This window comes from Crassostrea angulata, chromosome 7 (genome assembly GCF_025612915.1).
Source record: "Crassostrea angulata isolate pt1a10 chromosome 7, ASM2561291v2, whole genome shotgun sequence".
Classification (NCBI taxonomy): Eukaryota; Metazoa; Mollusca; class Bivalvia; order Ostreida; family Ostreidae; genus Magallana; species Magallana angulata.
The window spans coordinates 8770270-8792131 of NC_069117.1; the positions used below are offsets into that span (position 1 = coordinate 8770270).

The 21862-nt window shown below is 33.7% G+C and overlaps 2 protein-coding genes across 3 annotated transcripts; one reads left to right on the plus strand and one right to left on the minus strand.

Moving 5' to 3' along the window:
- Positions 1-92: 92 nt before the first annotated feature.
- Positions 93-14812, minus strand: LOC128155306 (uncharacterized). Of its 2 annotated transcripts, none has more exons than XM_052816946.1 (14): positions 14703-14812; positions 7971-8021; positions 6815-6940; positions 6619-6690; positions 6365-6496; positions 6167-6250; positions 5948-6076; positions 5713-5757; positions 5553-5603; positions 5156-5371; positions 4238-4436; positions 1549-1650; positions 946-1056; positions 93-832 (listed from the first exon to the last, which is right to left on the minus strand). In XM_052816946.1, exons 2-14 carry the CDS (start codon positions 8006-8008, stop codon positions 242-244), a joined length of 1896 nt encoding a protein of 631 aa, XP_052672906.1. In that variant the 5' UTR covers positions 8009-8021; positions 14703-14812; the 3' UTR covers positions 93-241. The 2 variants fall into 2 exon arrangements, with proteins under 2 accessions (XP_052672906.1, XP_052672908.1); XM_052816948.1 differs by lacking the exon at positions 14703-14812 and adding an exon at positions 13175-13265.
- LOC128155305 (sulfate transporter-like) lies at positions 14115-21646 on the plus strand. The gene is made up of 16 exons (XM_052816945.1): positions 14115-14728; positions 15293-15403; positions 15641-15921; positions 16327-16491; positions 17719-17874; positions 17976-18058; positions 18832-18982; positions 19080-19193; positions 19513-19590; positions 19760-19855; positions 20055-20161; positions 20253-20322; positions 20447-20620; positions 20960-21064; positions 21160-21214; positions 21311-21646. Exons 1-16 carry the CDS (start codon positions 14488-14490, stop codon positions 21487-21489), a joined length of 2166 nt encoding a protein of 721 aa, XP_052672905.1. The 5' UTR covers positions 14115-14487; the 3' UTR covers positions 21490-21646.
- The last annotated feature ends 216 nt before the right edge of the window (positions 21647-21862 follow it).

Consider the following 21862-nt stretch of genomic DNA (forward strand, 5'->3'; position numbering starts at 1 on the left):
ATGTTGTGACGTACTGTCATAATTTTTTAAAAGTAGAAGTCAAGGAGTATCGAGGATCATTATGAGAACAGCAAATTAACATAAAAGTATAATAAACTTATCATATCAGCCACTTTATTCATAAAGATAACACCCTGAACATATTTTCATGACAGAGAGAGAGAGAGAAAGAGAGAGAGTATTATGCGTCATTTACACATAATACATTCGGAATGCGATTCGGTTTTGCTGAGAATTAGCATTACACTGGTTGGGCCACACCTTTAGACAAGAGGGGTCCATGTTCATGTAAATACATCACAGGCCACACAACATAATCAATGGTCTGGCCCGATTTTGTGTAGGCTTTATACAGTTCTGGACTGAATTTCCCATCTACTGGAATACTGAAGTCTAGATGAACTGGAGGCTGAGTACACCGCATCCACCAGCAGACTTCAACGACATCTCTCGCAAAATTCAAAACATTAGAAAACTTGTCATTGTCCAGAGTTATCTCACTTGGCTCGGTCACGTGACCGTCTATGATAGGCTTAGCAAAATCAGCCCTAGCGGAATTTGCTTTTCTGTCAGGAATATTTTCTTTTCCTACTGCATTGCTAATATTAAGGGAATTGGAACCTGTGGTAAATTTTTGCCTCTTTGGCGTATTATGATACTCGGTTTCGGGAGGGTTTGCTGCCTTCTTGTATACTGCTTTTCCAAAGTCCCCTTTTTGTTCATGTTGTTCACACAACTTATTATTCTCTCCTCTATACACGTCACCAGATCCAGAACTGGTACACAACTGCATTCTGCGTTGGATCAGTTTAGAAACAACAGACGTCAGCTTCTGAAAGTGCAAAAAAATTATTTTTTTAAATTAACTTCATTTTCTATTTATCAAAATGAGTAAATAACTATATGCAGCTTGCAAAAGTATTACACAGATACGTTGGTAGCTACCTCTTGACAAGTCTGAATAAGGTACTTGTGGTGTTTTCTCTTCAATGCGCCAGTAGACTTGCGCAGCTTTGTTCTTTCCTCATCTGTCAGTTTATTATCCAACGCATGCAGCTAATGAAATTAATAACACAACTGCATTAAATTCATTTCATTTTTTCATAAATCTGCTAACTATTCAGTTGAACGGACAGCTAGTTAGATTTTATTTGTATATATATTTTCAACTGTGTAAGTAAAACAAAAAGCTGTACTTTGCCAGTAAAAACGTACCACTGAAAATATTAAACAATAAAACATTTTCTTTCAAGTGTTATATCAATCTATGAAATACATGGTATAAGTTTAGGAAAAAAAACTTTTCAAAAAAACTCTTAGGTAAGTTAACTATACATTCTTATGATTAAGTTGGACCTTTTTGATGAACACCTAATCTTTCATATAAATAAACTTATTTTAATTTCCATAAGTTAAAATTACTTCCCGCAATACTTAGTTACCACACCTCTTGATCAGTTATTGTATAGAGCCAGTAGCCCTATATAGCTGGGCAATAAAACACAGATAGTGTTTGGTAATGTAACTATGAAGGTTCTCGGGTACCACCTTTCTTTGAGAGGGATCACTCTCCTGGACACATTCTAGTAGTTGACACTCTGGTAACCATAACAGCCATAGATCGGAGTCCTTGCAGAGACTAAAGGCTTCCTATAGACAGAAAATAAACAGTAATAACACTACAGCTACATCCTTTGACAAACAATGGATAATAGCGAGCGCAGCGAGGCGGCGCGAAGCGCCGCTTGCGTAGCGAGCTCCCTAGACAACGTGTACGAACGGAGGAAATTCGAGTTGAAATCTGCACATTTTTCAAAGAAATTTTTATGAGGCCACGTGAAAAAGTTCTACATATCCCAATATTTGCATTCCCATTGTTCTTTCCCACTGTAAGCCCATGCGGAGGAGCTGCAATTATTTAAGAAATAAACAACGTTATTTAGTGAACATGGCGTTATGAATAGCAATTGCTCTGTTGGCATATTCCATGATGCGCGCTAGCGCATCATGGAAAATATGCCAGCATAGCAATTGCTATTCATAACGCCATGTTCACTAAATAATCATTGTTTATTACTTATATTTGCATTTTACCACTCGCAAATACCCTGTATTAGCCTAGACCTTGACATTTAGCTATCGCATCAAAAGTAAACATTCAGACTGTAATGTATCTTTTTAATTCACATAGATTTGTTAACAGAATCAATGATATGTTATAACAGTAATTCCTTTTAAATGTTATCAAAAACATGTTTTAATATTACATGTAAATACGTCAATTTTAATGGAGTTGGAGAAAAACACAGTGGTTTAAATCTATAACGTCATGGAAAAGTATATAATATAACGTTACACCTTTGTGACGTCATAGTATACTGACAGAGCAATTGCGATTATAGAGAAATAATTGCAGCTCCTCCGTATGGGCTTACAGTGGGAAAGAACAATGGAAATGCAAATATTTCTCTATAATCGCAATTGCTCTGTCTGTATACTATGACGTCATAAAGGTGTAACGTTATATATACTTTTCCATGACGTTATAGATTTAATATAGCATTAAATCATGATTTTTTTAAGTATACACTCTCATAACTGCAGCGGTGTGTGCATACAAATTGAGTAACGCGCGTTAGCGCGTTATGAAAATTTGTATGCACACACCGCTGCAGTTATGAGAGTGTATACTTCAAAAAATCATGATTTAATGCTTATATTTACATTTTTTTTAACTTCTTGCCTTGTCTGCAAATGTGATTCATACCTTAAAATTCATATTTTATCCTAAGGGTAAGTTAATATTAATGGAAGAGCCACAGTAACAGCCACAAGCGTGAACTTTGATTTTCGCTTGTGACGTTGCAGTTTACAGCGTTCAACGTTTGTGACGTCATAATAAAACTCGTCAATTTGACCTTTGACTACTTGTTGCATTTAGAGGCATTTGAAAATCACAGAATTTAATGGGAAAACACAGTAGAATGTAAATATACCACTATACGATACATCATGTGTTTTTCTCCAATTACAGTCTGAATGTATACTTTTGATGTAATAGCTTAATGTCAAGGTCTAGGCTAATACAGGGTATTTGCGAGTGGTAAAATGCAAATATAAGTAATAAACAACGATTATTTAGTGAACATGGCGTTATGAATAGCAACTGCTCTGCTGGCATAATATGCCAACAGAGCAATTGCTATTCATAACGCCATGTTCACTAAATAACGTTGTTTATTTCTTAAATAATCCTTTTTCGGTGCATAGCAACATGGTGGAACAGGAAGCGTTTCTAAGGAAAATGCTTACCTCTTAATCGTTTCATTCATAACAACAAAAATCCTTTAAGAACACTAAAGTAAACAACACATATGCTTACGTTAAAATAAACTGTACCTATCTGAACTTTTGCTAACATATGACGTCATTTCCTTTCCCGAATTTTTCCGACAATTTACGAGAACTGTCGAGCACAAAATAAAGTTAACTATGACGTCACAGTGATTTCGCGCAATAAATTAAGAGGTGGATCAAGCACATGTACTGGGATGTACTGGGTGTAACGTGTACTGTAGTAAGTACTCAGTATCAGTATTAATGGTAACTCTTCGGCTGATTAGTTTTGTTTTGATCATATTTTTTTACTAAGTAAATACACATGCAAGCTCCATACTTTAATTTACTGTCATATATTGATCCGATTGTAATATGCATGCGTGAGGTAGGTGACAAAAAATTATTTAAAAAATGTCTACAACGCATATATAGCATAAAAAAAACAAAATTATAAACGAATTGATGATACAGAGGAAAATAACAAGAAACAAAATGGGAAAAAACACACTCAGACAAGCAGTTTATTGTTTACTGGTTTTAATGATCATTATTTAAAAGTGAAGGAATGATAAAACATGATTGTCTTTTTATAAAAAAGAAATCAAAGTTAACGGCTTTGATTCAACATATTTTAATAAGTCTGTTTTACATTTAATTTATGCTCAGTGGTTGTTTGTTTAAGTGTATTAGCCTAAAATGGACAATTGGAATAAAGGTTTGATAACTTCGGGTTCCTTGCGGTGATAAAAGTGTTCGAGACAAAACCAAAGTTTTTAGGTTGGGGCAAGTCCACGGGTTAACGTTGCATTTAACGATGATGAGAGATGTTTGGTTCTGCGCTCGCCCCAAAGGTCACACCGTAAAACATATTATGCAATACCTTATGTCATGGACCAACCTTAACTATCTGCAGCAGGAGGGTGACGGCCACCTTGTCCTGGAGGCCTCCGGAGCTGAGATCCTCCATGGCGTCCGTCCATTTGTCGTCGTACATTTCACGGAACATGTCGTTCAGCTTCAGGGGCCGGAACTCGTCACTCAGGTCCGTGATTCCAGGGTTGTTGGACGTTAACCTCGTCCCTGCAATCTCACTTAACCTGTTGAAGAAGGAAATTTTCCATTGGCATGAAATATTTTTCCTCTTTCCACGGTCCAATAAAAACAGCTTAATCTAAAGAGAATTGAACTTAAAATTTTGACAAAACCTAATTAGCCTTGATGGTATTAAGAAGAATTACTTTGAATTTTAGAAATTGTTTTCTATTGATTTTATCATAAACTTTCAACCTCCATTACAAAATAACTTCCCCCATGTGGGTTAGGATAATTACATGTATGAACAAACTTAAATCTAGCTACCATTATCAGAAATGTAAAACTTAATATAATTTAACGTAAAAAAAATATAGTAACTAGTATCAGGTTATTTTGTTTCTTGAAAAGAACATTTTAAAAACAACTCGTTTTTTTTTTCATGTTTTATCTCTAATTATAATTAATATTAATATTATATAATTAACTAAGCCTTTTACATAAGGATGTTTTGTGCATTGTTGGTTGGAGTAGGTTCAAAAACAAAGAATGTTCAATGGTGCAGTGGGCAGACACACAAACACCGACTAAACTGTGATCAGAAAAGCTCATTTGAGCTTTCATATCAGTAATCCGAGATTCCTCTGACTCTACCCCCGCTTTTATATTGTGACTTGCGCAAGTCACAATATAAAAGCGGGTGTAGAGTCAGAGGAATCTCGGATTATCATGTCAGGTGAGTTCAAACGGTTCAAAAACAGATAAACAAACAATTAGGATTTACCTCGTGAGTAATGCTTCCTTTTCCATTTTAAGTGTATCAACTTTCTTTTCACAAGTGTTGTTTCGTTGTTGCAATTCTTTGACCTGTTTCTCCAGTTGTCTGACATAATTGGCCAATGTTTGGCTCTGTGTTTCTGTGTTAGTTTTTAACTGACATTGAAGTGAATTAATGCGTTCTTTACTGCTAGATAACTCCTCTTCTATGCCCGCTTTCTTCCTGAAAAATTATTATCAAGCATTACATTAGGTTAGTAAAAATACTACTATTGCTCATTTGAATTCTTACTTTTAAAAATATTCTGAAATATGATATCAAAATGAAATGACTGATTTGATTTATAAATTTGTTAGGCATAAAAACAAATGCTCAATACCAGGCTCCCTGTAATTTTACTTACTTCTCAATTTTCATATTTTTCATGCAGAGAAACTCAACATCTCTTTTTAACCTGGAAGAATATTCTACTTTAACTGTTTTATAAAAATCGTAATCTTTACTAATCACAAAGAAAATTGTAAGCTATGGTTTATTAGGAAAAAATAATAAGTTTATCTTACGCAACATTCTCATCTTGTAGTCTGCAGATCATATTCATTAAACTTCTACAATAAAAATGCAGAAAGCTATGAAAACCGAAACTTCCTAAAATAAATGCTTACACTGAAATTGCAGCTATACCATAATTTATTTGCATATGTTTTTCCCAGTTCATTGAGGAGAAAAGGACCTAAAATTAGAAGATCATATTCTAATCCTCTGTGACTAATTATAATTAGCAATATTTGTCCTTACAATAATCCTTGAGAAATATGCTGTAGTTGTGTTTCATCTGCCCCCATTCCTTGGTTTACACGAATGACAAATTGTTTAGAGTCATCATCTAAAAGGTGCCAGGCTTTTAAAGGAACACACCTCGGTCTCCTAGAGAAAAATAGAATTGATCAAAATCATGTAAATAAATCTTCATATCTCCCTCACCATCATGCAATAAATGTATAGTGTTAGTCCTACCCTTCAATGTCTGCAATGTTTTCACATATTGTAATGGCGATTCTTTTTTCTGTGGCACATTCTTCAATAAGCTGATCCAGATTCCTTTTAAAATTGTAATTTAACAATTATGAACTTACTGTAAACATATAAAAAAGTATCTTCTGAAAATCTTTCATGGAAATTGTAAACACAGTAATAAACTACCATATCATTTACTTTTTTAACTTGGACAACATTGTGAAAAAGGAAAAATCGATTTGTTCATTCTCCATTCCAGAAAGAAGAGCATCATATTCTTCGTCGTTGATATCAGAGATGAATCTCAATTTAGGAGTTTTCTCGCGCTTACTGGAAACATAATATGTCATATTTCATAAGAAAAAAGTTTCTAAAAAGGACTCTTGCAATCTGTTTTAACTTGCATATGATTGTTACATTATTTTAAGGTTATATAAATACTATCACCATACTCAGCAAATCTTTTCAACCGGTAACAATTCTTCTGGAGGCCCTTAAGGAGATTCGTAAAATATGTTAAAGACCTGTAATTTAGAAGATGTGCATGTGAAACAGTGAGATAAGCTTTGTGAGCCGATTTTCATTAGGTAATCTTTCATTATTCTATATACAATAGGATATGGTCAATGCTAATCATATAAAAGTTACTCTTTGAGTTGTGTCCCCTTTTCTGACCAAACATGCTGCCTCCAAGCAGTCGGTAAAGTGGCTGCCCATTCATCCCGGGATCTAATCTGTGGTCTCTGACCTTCCTTGGCCTCTATTTGTTGTTGCCTTAATACAGCGAAAAACACGGACATTAACATAAATAACCTGCCAAAAATACTAGTACATACATGTAGAGGCATCTTAGTGCCACCAAAACTCGGCAATCTAAGTACAGAACATTTATAATATGAAATATAAAGAAAAGTTCACGACCACTTAAAGAGACTTTGACACGATTTAAGCTAAAAATCTTCAAATTTTATTTTTCCATTTTAGCATCTAGAATGATATATGTGGGTATTTTTAATGATTTGCAAAATTTGAAAGTCAAGTATCGAGTTACAAGCAAGATCCAGAGTTTGAAACTCTTTGTTATGTAAACAAAGCTTGAGTCTTGTTATTGTTTACACATGTGTGGTATTGGTATGAGTTTCATTCAAAGGTTGCATTTTTTATGTTGATAATATTTTTATGAACACATTGAATCGGTTATTTTTTTTTTGGCCTGAGCCTTTTTTGTCACAGAAATTGTAATTTCTGTTCTTTTCATTATTTGTAAACAAATAATCATAAGACTCGAGTTTTGTTTACATAACAATGATTTCTTACATCTGTATCTTACTTGTAATTTGACTTCTAACATTAGTGATTTTGTCAATCATTCAAAATGCGCATGTAAACCATTTTAAACATAAAAAATAAAAAACATAAACATTTGATCTCAAATTGTGTAAAGTAAATTAAAGTCAACTTGGCACCTGGTAAACCCGGCACCCAGTGAAGTTAATTCGGCAGCTATAGTAAAATCGGCACTTGTGTTAAATATGATTAATAAAACATATATTACCCACACTGTTGATTTTAATCAATGTGTTTCTATATCATTTTCAAAACGATCTTTATAGTTCGTTTACTGTGCATTTTTACCCTGTCCGAATCCTTTACACTCTGTGTAAAAGTATTTTATATGCAAAAGTCGATAAAATATTGTATTTGATCATAAATATGCAACTGATTAGCATTTCTTAAAATTGAACTAAAAAACGAATTCATTGTGAGTCATGGTAATTAAAGGGTAGGTTGCAGTTAGTTTTACCTTTCATTGTACTCTTGTCGCGCCATCACTGTATCCATGGGAATAAACAATCTGTAAACCAAAATAAAGAGATATGACAAAAGCCGAGTCATACGAGGGTTGTTAGAAAAGTTCGCGAGCAAAGTGATTTACGGCAAAATTACTGTGTACTTTGCATGATGACGTATGTTTTATTAAATGACTACTAATTGAAAATAAGTACGCAATATGGTTTTGAAGTTGTTATCAAAAGATACAGCGATATTTATTTTGCATGAATTGGATTCACGGAGCACCATGTCATATTTTCACGACGTCAGGTGACGTCAAACTACTGAAGGGCAATTTAAAACTGTCACTCTCTTTCAAAGTAAACAAGTGCACCTTTTAGTTCACACAGTTTTCATGCCATTAACCTATTTTTAAAACGCATGTTCACACTATTATTTGTCATTTTTTTGTATAATGTCTTTTGTGTCGTATCGTAGTTCATTTAGGTCCGAAAATCTCTGTCCATGCAGTTTCAACTTCAGATAAGGAAATAAAGCGAAATCCATAGGTGCAAGATCCGGGCTGTATGAGGGGTTGGGGTGCTGCAAGAGCTCAATATATCAGTATTCCCTCAATTCCAATTGTGGTTCCAATTGTAAACCTTTGTCCTATAAAAATAGCAGCATCTAAAAACCTTTTGGTCTCCATCGGAGATTTTTTCTCGTGCACACAAAATTTAATGACGACCCAGTGCTCCACGATTATGTACAAAATTCATTACAATCTTGTACCTCAATATCTTAGTGATATTGCTAACATTTTTAGGAAAGATAATTCTCGCTACAATACCCGTTATGAAGACAATTATATACCTCAAGTATGTTACATATAAAAAATCATTTATTCCAGATGCTATAGGCAAATGGAACTCACTAAATTCGGATATTAAAAAATCAACATCCATCCGCCAGTTTCAAAGAAGCATCTCTAATAATGGCAGTGATTCAAAAGTTCCAAAATATTTTCTTCATGGCAAAAGAGTAGCTAACATCATTCATACAAAATTAAGACACAATTGTTTACTAAATTATGATTTACACAGAAGAAATATTGTTGATTCTCCAAATTGCATATGTGGAAAGAAAGAAGATGTATATCATTTTTTATTTGTTTGCAAACTATTTTCTAATGCAAGGAATACCTTATTTAATGAACTATTCCAAATACAAAATTTAGGTATAATAGATTCGCATACTTTACTATGGGGTAATGACAACCTAGATTATAAAACTAATGTTAGAATTTTCACAGCTGTGCAGAACTTTATAATCAATTCTCGCAGATTTACATAAGTATACTATTATGTTCTCTACCATTTTTTTTTTCAATATATGTGTATATACCTGTACCATGTTTTATGACAATTGCAAATTACTTGTAATTGGGTGAGAACCTAGTAAGTTGCAAGAACTTGTGTTCGAACCCTTTGTATATTATATATACAATAAAATATGTTCAAACCAAACCAGTGCTCCAAGGTATCCATTTACATTAACGTTTTTGTATGGAACGCCATGGCTGCCTTATGTTAGATAATTTTATTATATGCGTGGGTCTATTATTATATGCTGTGGTTCTATAATTATATGCTGTGGGTCTATAATTATATGATGTGGGTCTATACTTATATGCTGTGGGTCTATTATTATATGCTGTGGTTCTATAATTATATGCTGTGGGTTTATTATTATATGCTGTGGTTTTATAATTATATGCTGTGGTTCTATAATTATATGCTGTGGTTCTATAATTATATGCTGTGGTTCTATAATTATATGCTTTGGGTCTATTATTATATGCTGTGGATCCATTATAATATGCTGTGGGTTCAATTATATGTTGTGGGTTCATAATTATATGCTGTGGGTCTATTATTATATGCTGTGGGTTTATTATTATATGCTGTGGTTTTATAATTATATGCTGTGGTTCTATAATTATATGCTGTGGTTCTATAATTATATGCTGTGGTTCTATAATTATATGCTTTGGGTCTATTATTATATGCTGTGGATCCATTATAATATGCTGTGGGTTCAATTATATGTTGTGGGTTCATAATTATATGCTGTGGGTCTATTATTATATGCTGTGGGTCTATCATTATATGTTGTGGGTTCATAATTATATGCTCTGGGTTCATTATTATATGCTGTGGTTTCATTATTATATGCTGTGGGTTCATAATTATATGCTGTGGGTTCATTATCATATGCTGTGAGTTCATTATTATATGCTGTGGGTTCATAATTATATGCTGTGGGTTCATAATTATATGCTGTGGGTTCATTATTATATGCTGTGGGTTCATAATTATATGCTGTGGGTTCATAATTATATATGCTGTCGGTTTATTCGAAACTAGCTATTCGAATCCGGATTTCTCTTTTTGGAGTTTACATTTACAAGCACTTTCAGCTGACACCAAGGACAATGGTCGTGTGACCTTGACTGAGACCCATATGCTAAAAATTGCTTTTCAGAACTTTGTTGTCGCCGGGCGCATAGTGTCTCACAAACACATCTTGTTTCAATTTATCAATATTATACTTTCAGACAAAGCAGAAAATGTGTTTGTGTTTTAAATCTTTTATTTTTCTTTACTACTATAAAAATTGATTAAAATACTGAGTATGCAAAATTGATTTCTTGTTTTATTTTCTATTATCAACTATAATAATTGAAGCTTTACTATTAATCGTTGATGTTTTAAAAGATTCTTTAAAGGGAGTGTGCTATTAAAAATCAAGTACAAGCTTGAAAATCTATACCGACGTTTGAGAGTACATTACTGAAAGTCCAAGTAGCTCAAAAAATTCTATGTCTTGGCATCTCTCTTAGCGCAGCCGTACGTGTTTGCTCACGAATTCTATCAGGACACATTTTTATAGTGCGTTACCTTTTCTATACATGTACACAATGTTGAAAACACTATCTTTTATTTGTTTGAGGAACTGAAGTAGAGATGTGTATTCAGCCTCGCCCAATGCCCGGAAATCCAACACAGATTCAATTTTGCAGTATTTTATGCCACTGTCATCGAAGATTTGGGGGTACATAGTTTTTCACAAACACATCTTGTATTTATTTTGGTTAACTTGGCTTTTTTCCCTTTGAAGAACTACTCATAATTAATCAAATGACATGAATTTAAGATCAGAATTTTCTCACTCTCTTTATAATAATGTGATGGCGGATCAATAAAAGAAATACAGTAACGGTGCATTTAGGGGGCAAACAAATTATGAAATTAAAATCAGATGCGTTTTTGAAGCACCATGCGCCCGGCGGCAACAAATTTCGAAAAAGCAAATTTTTAGCATATAGGTCACAGTTAAGGTCACAAACTCATTGTCCTAGGTGTCATTTAAATGCACCTAATTAGTGAAGTATGCATACCAAATAAGATGTCTCTTTCTCCTATGGTTCAAAAGTTATGGCGAAGGTTAAAGTTGACAACAGACAGACAAACAGGACAAAAACAATATACGATTCGGACGCATAAAAATGTGTCCTGATAGAATTCGTGAGCAAACACGTACGGCTGAGCTAAGAGAGATGCCGAGACATAGAATTTTTTTATCTACTTGGACTTTCAGTAACGTACTCTCAAATGACGGTATAGATTCTCAAGCTTGTACTTGATTTTTAATAGCACACTCCCTTTAAAGAATCTTAAACATCAACGATTAATAGTAAAGCTTAAGTTATTATAGTTGATATAATAAATAAAACAAGAAATCAATTTTGCATATTCAGTATTTTAATCATTTTTTATTGTAGTAAAAAAAAATAAAAGATTTAAAACACAAACACATTTTCTGCTTTGTCTGAAAGTATGATATTGATAAATTGAAACAAGATATGTTTGTGAAACACTATGCGCCCGGCGACAACAAAGTTCTGAAAAGCAATTTTTAGCATATGGGTCTCAGTCAAGGTCACACGACCATTGTCCTTGGTGTCAGCTGAAAGTGCTTGTAAATGTAAACTCCAAAACGAGAAATCCGAATTCGAATAGCTAGTTTCGAATAAACCGACAGCATATATAATTATGAACCCACAGCATATAATAATGAACCCACAGCATATAATTATGAACCCACAGCATATAATAATGAACCCACAACATATAATAATGAAACCACAGTATATAAGTATGAACCCACAGCATATAATAATGAAACCACAGCATATAATAATGAACCCACAGCATATAATTATGAACCCACAACATATAATAATGAAACCACAGCATATAATTATGAACCCACAGCATATAATAATGAACCCACAGCATATAATAATAGACCCACAGCATATAATAATAGACCCACAGCATATAATTATGAACCTACATCATATAATTGAACCCACAGCATATAATAATAGATCCACAGCATATAATAATAGACCCACAGCATATAATTATAGAACCACAGCATATAATAATAGAACCACAGCATATAATTATAGAACCACAGCATATAATTATAAAACCACAGCATATAATAATAAACCCACAGCATATAATTATAGAACCACAGCATATAATAATAGACCAACAGCATATAATAATAGACCCACAGCATATAATTATAGACCCACATCATATAATTATAGAACCACAGCATATAATTATAGACCCACAGCATATAATAAAATCATCTAACATAAGGCAGCCATGGCGTTCCATATTTTTGACTCATTTTTTAGCGTTGGTCGATCATTGGCGATAAAACGGTCAGAAATTATTCAACTTAATTGACACTTTCACCAAATGACCTTCAGAACTAATTGTGATCTCATGTGAATTATCGTATATTTTTATGCGCTTAAAGTGTACATTTTCTTAATAAGGAAAAATGCGTACAAAATATAAAACAATTAAAAACTGACATGCTCCGTGAAGCATACCTTATCAAAGTAATTAATCTGTATATTTTTCAAGGTGCATTTAAAATAAACAAATGTTTACATATTTCTTAGAAAAAACGTCAAGATTAAATATGAAAAGTTTCGCTGGTATCATGCGAATAGTCCGCTCACAATTGAACTTGTCCGCGAACTTTTCTAACAACCCTCGTACTTCAAATCTCATTTTGATTCGCATGTATTCAAAATAAAGATAATATATAAAACAGTACAAAACCAGATTCAAATAAGTTACGCACAACAACCTTATTCCAAAACACGTGCTTTTACGTGCCCTGCTTAATTCTGGTGTTCAATCATCACAGGATGGGCCTACATCATTACACAATTAAAGTACAGTTGTATTATTGTTTGAGCATTTTCTAACCATATATTGTGAATAATAATTCATACAAAGAAATATGTGTATCACAAGAGCTTAGGTTAATAAATGCTATACACTTACAAAATGTGTCGGGGGCAATGCTTACAAAATATATATATAGGGTAGACTTAATTAATATTAATTAGGCATACATAATAGCTAGTATTCAGAAAGGTGTATATTAAATGTAGTCTTCTCATGAATATTTTAAAATTCTTCACATTTTAGCAACCACAAGTATAAGTTCATGATTCATAGTATTAGAATGTTACTATAGATAATTTATCTCAGTGTGTATTTTCATCTAAATCTTAATCCCGTGTGGGACCCCTTCGTTTTCAAGTAAACCGAAAGTAGATTTGGGTCAAACTAAACGAACAAGGAACTTTATAATATTTTATTCAACGGATGCCATATTTCTGTATTTCAATATATAAATTCCTTATTTTCATAATATTTCAAAAACACAAAAGGAAATTTCCGGTTGATTTGATTATTTTATATCAAAGGTGAAAAGTTGTATCCGTTTAATTTAACAGTTGGATGGAAGTAGCTTCCTCACAAATCCTTAAAACAATCTGCTTCCTTGATAATACTAAAACAAACAAAAAACCAATACTGAGTACCCCCAATAAAAAATGCAGAAATAATTTTATATGAGAGAGAGAGAGAGAGAGAGAGAGAGAGAGAGAGAGAGAGAGAGAGATTCACGGCCAAGCTACCTTTTTTCATTTTTATTAATCATCTTAATCATCATCATATACCATCATAATTAATTCAACCTTCGTAAAAGAAAATACTTTTTTTCATAAACGTCAAAAGAATCTATTTCACGAGCTTATCTACTGTATATAATTAGGCCTAGTTCTAGGATTTTTAAATTCTGCGGACATTGGATGTAAAAGTTTTAAAATGATATCAAATTTATAATACACGAAGAATAAAAAGAATCCGTCATGTGGATTGACCGAAAACATAATTACATATAATCCTAATCAACTCAACAAAACTTTATAAACAAACCCTATTCAAACACAGAACTTCAGAAGCAGAAGCTTGTTCAAACAAAGCCTAGGACCATGGTTATTTAACACTGTTCAACAGTTGAAATGCGACCTCCGATTACGTGTAGGTAATATCACTGGGTGGTTTTATCGAGGTTTAACGTTAATCAATGATTGAAAAATCATGGAATATGCATATACTTCGAAGTTCAATGAAAGATTCAAGAAGGAAAATGGAGATCGGGGTGCTTTATACCGGAAGCTACAAAAATTATGTCGAAAATATGTGTCCAGAAATTATTACCAAAACTGTGCACGAACTACGTTTCCCTTCCTGGGTACTTTGCGTTCCTATAAAGTGAAGGATTATCTTGCTAATGACGTAATATCAGGACTTACCGTGGGGGTGATGCAAATTCCACAAGGTAAAATCTCTCTACTTTTCTTTTGAGTCATTGACTATTGAGGAAATTCGAAATGTACACTTGGCTGAATGAGTATGGTGCGCCATTTATGCAATTAAAAATAAAATGAACACAATGGAGAAAACGTTGTCACTGAGTCCTGATTTAAATTCAACAAGCTAACAATTCAAGATTTTAAAAAGAAAATGATTACCACATGTAAAGGTGTTTTATTTGTCAACTTTTATTTTTCTATTAAAATCGACAGCCGATCAGTAAATTTTGGCCAAACAACAGATTTTTGAAGGATGTTGTTTATTCAGAATTTGAGTCTTCGGATTGCTTTAATTAACGTTCAATGTCATGAAATCTCAATCATAGTATAATATTTTGAGGATTTTTTTTAACTTCAAACCTTTATTCTAAAAAACAACAGACCACCCAGTGTTTGGGTAAAAAATATAACATTAAAATTGAAGCTTTATAACATACAAAAGATGGGTTTTCATTATCATCTTAAGACATCTTTGGAATTTTTTATGTTTAATTTTTTATATTAATACTTTTAATAACGATATTTTGTAGGTATGGCGTACGCCATGCTTTCGTCGCTTCCCCCGATATGTGGGCTATACATATCGTTCTTTGGTCCACTCGTTTACTTCTTCCTGGGCACGTCAAAGCACGTGTCGATGGGTAAGATGTACTGTTTGAAATGCATTACAAGACTACTGAAATTCGCTTATTTCATATTTTATTATTTCAAAATTATTTGTAGAACCATGGTTAATCGGCAAATAACATATATACGTTACACTATTCGTAACATACTTCATAAAGCTTCTAAGTATTTTGTTAACTTCTGATTGCTGTTTTGGTGGGGGGTTTTTAATGAACCTATTCTGACAGTGACACTTCTTTTCGTTTCTACAGGCTGTATATCGATTGTAAGTCTTATGATTGCTTCCGTATTGGATGACGCTCTATCTTATTCCGGCCTAAACACAGACCAAAGTCTCATTGCTCAGAATCTCACTGCCCATGCCGTGCTGAGCTCACCCGAGTACAACATGTCTAACTACAGCCAGTCAAACAGTACAGTTGAAGCCTTTCCTTTACCCGGTGTTTCTCAGGGACAGCTACCTGACACCCCCATCAACAGGTTCAAAATTGAGCTTGCCAGCGCTCTGTCATTAATTTCAGGGATAACCATGGTAACTGTTACTTCCTGTACTGGATTTACAAATTGTTATTGATCAACAAAATATATGTTTAAGCGTTAACTTTTCAATTTAATTTCATAGCATTAGTACAATAGAAAATGTTTAATTCACATGTGCTTGGAATGGGTTTTTATTTCATGTTTTCTCCATAAAATTTTGCAAAGAACCATATTTTGGAGAAAATAGAAAAATTATGATAATATTTGAATATTTATTTTTTGTTTCTTGCTTAATTGTCAAACTGACAAAAACTCACACGAAGTTGCTCTTGAAAAGGTTTGATATTGATGACTCGAACATTGATTTGTTGGCTTTTCGTAGATAGCCCTGGGTAGGTTTGGTTTTAGCATCAGCGATAACAATAAATCGAGTAGTGAATTTGGCTTTATTTCGTAGATAATCCTGGGTAGGTTTGGTTTTGGCATCATCACCACCTACATGCCAGAGCCCATGGTGAGCGGGTTTACGTCAGCTGTGGCTGTCCAGATCATCACTGCGCAGGCCAAGCACATCTTTGGTCTGGATGTTGTGCGGCATAATGGGTACTACAAGACGATTAAGGTCAGTTCTGTAAATTTAAAAACCATTACATGCGATTCTCTGAATACTATTTCTAGAAAGAAACCGTACTATAATCATGCCTTTATTTTTCCACTGTAGAACTTTATTAAAAAGACTGCGAATAACATTATCAAGATACTGGGTTTCTCTCTAAAAGAATTATTTTGTAGGTATTAAATATTAACATAAGCTTACAGATCTGGAAAAAAAAAACATATTTCATATGTGCTGATCAAGATAATTCTGATATTTGCAGGCACGTAGCATCGTTTTTTAAGAAGGGGGGGGGGGCTCATCCAAAAAATCTTGATAAGAAAAAAAGGAGGAAAATTCGCATAAGCATAAAAATCCTCATTCATTGGGGGAGAGGATGGGGACTGTACCTATATTGTATACCTATAACATTAATTTCACTATCAGTTTTCTTATTTTTACTTAGATGCCACGAAAACTCAGTTTTCTACATGAATATTTTAGAAAAAATGTTTGCTGCCAGAAAGAGTGTCCCCCCATCCCGATGCCACGTGTCTGTATTTTTGCTTTGCTTTTGACATCACGGTATCAAGTGTCATTTGCGCTATATCCAATGTTTGTATTAATATTAGATAACATATTAATGGTAGATTTTTGTATCATTAGTGGTTAGTTAGAAGAGTATTACACGTAATATACCTCGCTTTTTCTAGGAATCAGTTAATCATTTTAATCGTTTATCACACAGAAACTCAGTAAACTAGTTGTACATGTCTTTTTTGCACATTGTAGGTTATTTATATAAGATTGCATTATAGCAAATTTAAAATTCTTGAAGTCGATGTCCGAGAAATAAAGCCCGCATAATTAAATTTGATATTGCCAAGCATACGTCAAAATATATTGAACATGTACATCATATTTTTAATCGCCAAAACTTACAAATATAGCTCAATATACATTATTGATATGTTCGAATGCCACTGAGTAATCGAATTCCCCAAAATAGATCACAAAACTGACGCTTATTGCCACAGATAGTGGTGTAGGGGGTGTTTAAACATTTCAGCTTTCGATGCTTAAAGTGTATCCTAGAACCCATCGCCTAAGATTTATTGTGAATTTTTCAGAATAAAAACATAATCCGTTGAAGTAAAAGAACAACAGAGGATGTCGAAAAAGGAAAGAAATGTTGTTAAAGATGATAAAGAGTAAACAAAAAAATAAATGAATATTATTTTATTTTAATTACAGACCTGGATAGACATACTGAGAGGTATCAATGGTACACAGTGGCTCCCATTGCTTATATTTTGTTTTTCTTTTGTCATTCTGTACATCGTCAAAGTCCATATCAACATCCGTTACAAGACAAAACTCAAGGTCCCCATTCCAGCTGATCTCATCGTGGTGAGTATAGCAAATCATTAATGTAATTAAACAAGCATTCGATATCTTTCAATGTGTGAACTGTGGTTTTGCGTTTGATTTTTATTCATCTTGTTACAAAGGTTGTCCTAGCAACAGTGATTGCGTACGTTGCAAAGTTACCCGAGAACAACGGACTGAATGTTGTCCGAGAGATCCCCGCGGGGTGAGTAGTAACAACGGCTAACACATCGGCCAGCAAATTACTTCATAATATTCAGGCACGTAGCATCGTTTTTGAAAGTGGGGGGGCCAGACCCATCCAAAAAATCTTGACAAGCAAAAAAAGGGACATTTAAAGTTTTCCAAAAATCTTCAAAATCATAATCCGTGGGGGGGGGGGGGGGGGGGGGGGGGGGGGGGGGGGGGGGTGGGGTGGCAGACTCAACTATACTTCCAAAAAAAAATTCTTCCCTACCAAAATTTTTCCCTCCAAATCATGAAATTCCTAATCCGTGGGGGGGGGGGGGGGGGGAGGTAACTTCAATTTGACTACTCATTTCCTAATTTTCATACCAATTTTTTACTAACTTCCAAAAAAGTGGGGGGGCCAACTCCATTATAATTCATTTTTTTATATGTAAATTTTAAAAAATTTGTTGCTGCGAGAAAAAGTGGGGGGGCCAGGCCCCCCCCTGGCCCCCCCTGATGCTACGTGCCTGATATTGTATTGCTTTTGAATGAGGCATCATCTTAACCCTCAGCTCTCCAATAGATTTTTGATTTTACTCCCCTTTGGCATAATCACTAAGTGTTTATGTCTTAAAGTCTTTGCGAGACTGAAACACAAAAACTGGGAAACATACAGATGTGTTCGTACTTTTGTATTTCATGTATTTCAAATAAATTGAATATGCTTGTTCTCAATTAATATGCAATTAAAGTTAAATATGCGTTAATTTAAGTATTCTACATAATATGAGCATTATTGTATTCCAGTTTTCCATCCTTTCGTCCACCTGATATGTCTCTCGTTTTCTCGCGTTACTTGAAAGACGCCATTATGATTGGGGTAGTAGCATTTACCCAGACAGTTTCCATAGCCAAGATATTAGCCCAGACAAATAATTACGACATCGATTCAAACCAGGTTTAGCATTTTATAGCATGGGTAATTTGATATATTCTATTTCAATCTGTAAACGCATAGCAACGATTCTAAGTTAGTGTGTATGTGTTAATCATAGGAAATGGTAGCATATGGAGCCGGAAGCGTGGTTTGTTCCCTGTTTTCTGGGTACATTCCTGCGGGGTCGGTAGGAAGAAGTATGGTACAAGAGGGAGCAGGTGGTAAAACTCAGGTGAGACGGCGGTGTTATAGACAAAATGTCATGACAATGTCAAATACAATGTATAAAATGGATGGAACTGCTACACATTTTCTGGAAAACTAAATGAAATGGGGAAGGGGTGTTCTTCCACCCAGAATGGAATTCCTGGATTAGTCAATGTATTGATACATGATATTTGTTTAATAATATTCTTGGTTATGCTATATTGTTACTGTTGAATTCGACCTTACAATTACTAATATGGTATTTTCAAACAAGCCATGAAAAGTTACACACTATCACTCCAGTCTTTTATATGAACCATCAATGAATGATCTTTATTTCCCAGGTGGCGTCTTTGTTTGGTTGTCTCGTTGTCTTAGTTGTTATCGTCGCTATAGGACCTCTATTTTATCATCTACCAAAGGTATAGTAATGTTTATATTGCACTGACATTTCATATACATTTACTTTTTTATTTATATTTTCATGTTAAAACCTTATTGACCAGTCAGAGGCAACATTTAGAGACTGTACTTTGTTTGTTTCCATATTGCAATAACATGATGTTTATCGTGACAAACATTTTACTGCAGTGTGTTCTGTCCGCTGTGGTGCTCATGAGTTTACGGGGAATGTTCCTACAGTACACCGAGCTACCCTCACTGTGGCGCAAGTCCAAGATAGATTTTGTAAGTCCATCGTAGTAACTTAAAACAGCAGCATTAATCATGAATTTCTGTTGATTAAGGAAAGTGCTGCCATTATTTTTATTATTTTGGTAAATTGGGGGGGGGGGGGTACTAAAAAAAGTTATTGGTTATTTTTTGTAAATCCAATTAGGATGTTAAACGTTTGGTATGCAGTATATTTTCCGTGAATTTGTTCCAGATGATCTGGATTGTCACAGCAGCTAGTACAATTATTCTGGATGCGGAGATAGGAATTATCATCGGGATCGTATTCTCCGTTTTTACAGTGACTGTCCGAACTCAAAGGTACACCAGACTTACTAATACATTACAAATACAAATTGAACTTGATATAATTTTGCCAAACATTTAGGTGTTTTTTATTTGTTTGTTTTAGGACTGACGTATACAAGGCAGGGGTGGTTGAAGGAACTAACATTTTCAAAAGTACCGAGCGCTATCAACCGGTAATATTGCCATCAACCAACTCGTGATATATGATTCATTGATAATCACATCATTAATCAACCAGAGCACCAATTTCCTTTTAATGAAAGTATTAGGATTTACGAATGTTAATCTTTACGTTAGATTCGGTCTGACGAGGGATCTCATTTCGTTGCCATACATTTCCATGGACCAGTTTATTTTGCCAATGCGGAACATTTTATGAGGACTGTTTATAAGAAATCTGGACTTGATCCAAATGTTCTCCGGAAAGCGAAGAAACAAGAGGCAAAATTCATGTCCCCATTGACTGATTCAGTAAGAAACGTGTATAGTTCTCAAAATCAGAACCATGCATATGTATCCAAATAAAGCTTCTATTTAAGTGTGACTTTCTTAAAATAAGAAATGTATATAGTACTACTTTATGTAATGCCCTTTTCTAAAAAAAATTACACAACATTATAATGCCATATGTTAATTTTATCATATTGACTGGTATTAGTAAACGAAACTCTGATTTTATAATTGGTTGCTTTGGAAATATTTTGGTTTTTTAAAGAGAATTTGGATTACTGTGTCTCGAAAAGAGACAATGCATATGAAATATGAGTAAAACTATATGCATTTTATCAGTTATCAATTACTTGTATATAGGATAGTTTAGCCGAAACAGAAATGATGCATGGTCGGCGGAAAGTTGTGATAGATTTCACGACAGTCAATTTTGTGGACCTTGTTGGAGTTAAAACAATAAAACGGGTAATACATGGAGATTTCGATCACGTTTTAAAAACTGCAATCGTTTATTTGAAATAAGGGACATATGACATTTAGGGATTCATTTTTCTTTTCAGGTGTATACAGACTACCAGTCTGTCGGAGTTGATTTACTATTGGTCGGATGTAACGGTAAATATTAATCAAACCCCCCCCCCCCAAAAAAAAATATTCAATAAAGTTTGAAATGTTTTAGATAATAAACTGCCTATATGTTTGTATTTACAGATGAAGTCATTAAAATGTTTATTAACTGTGATGTCATGAAGGATCTTTCGCAGTGCCTTATGACATCAATGGAACCTCTTTTGTCTGGTTTTAATATTCATCGAACAAATTCCATTTGTAACGGAAGGGACGGTTTAGTGAATGGATGTTCTTCATTAGAGTCCAAGGAACAGCCATGATAAGACTGAAAGTGAGGCATAGCCAAATCATTCTACTCTTTGCGTGTCTTGTACGGAATGGTAAACACAAGCATATATAAGGATAGCTTACTTGCATATAGAAACACACCGATTGATGGATATATATATATATATATATATATATATATATATATATATATATATATATATATATATATATATACACACACACCTGGATCAATGATTACCTTTCGATGAAAAGCATATAGAAGAACTTGATGTTTTTAAACACTATTAAAGATAACCCACGGTTATTTTTCAGGCGGAAATGTTAAAATCTTTTTACAACATATTTTGTATACAATTTTTTTTATATATGACATATAGTATGAGATGTTTTATATGTTTTTGT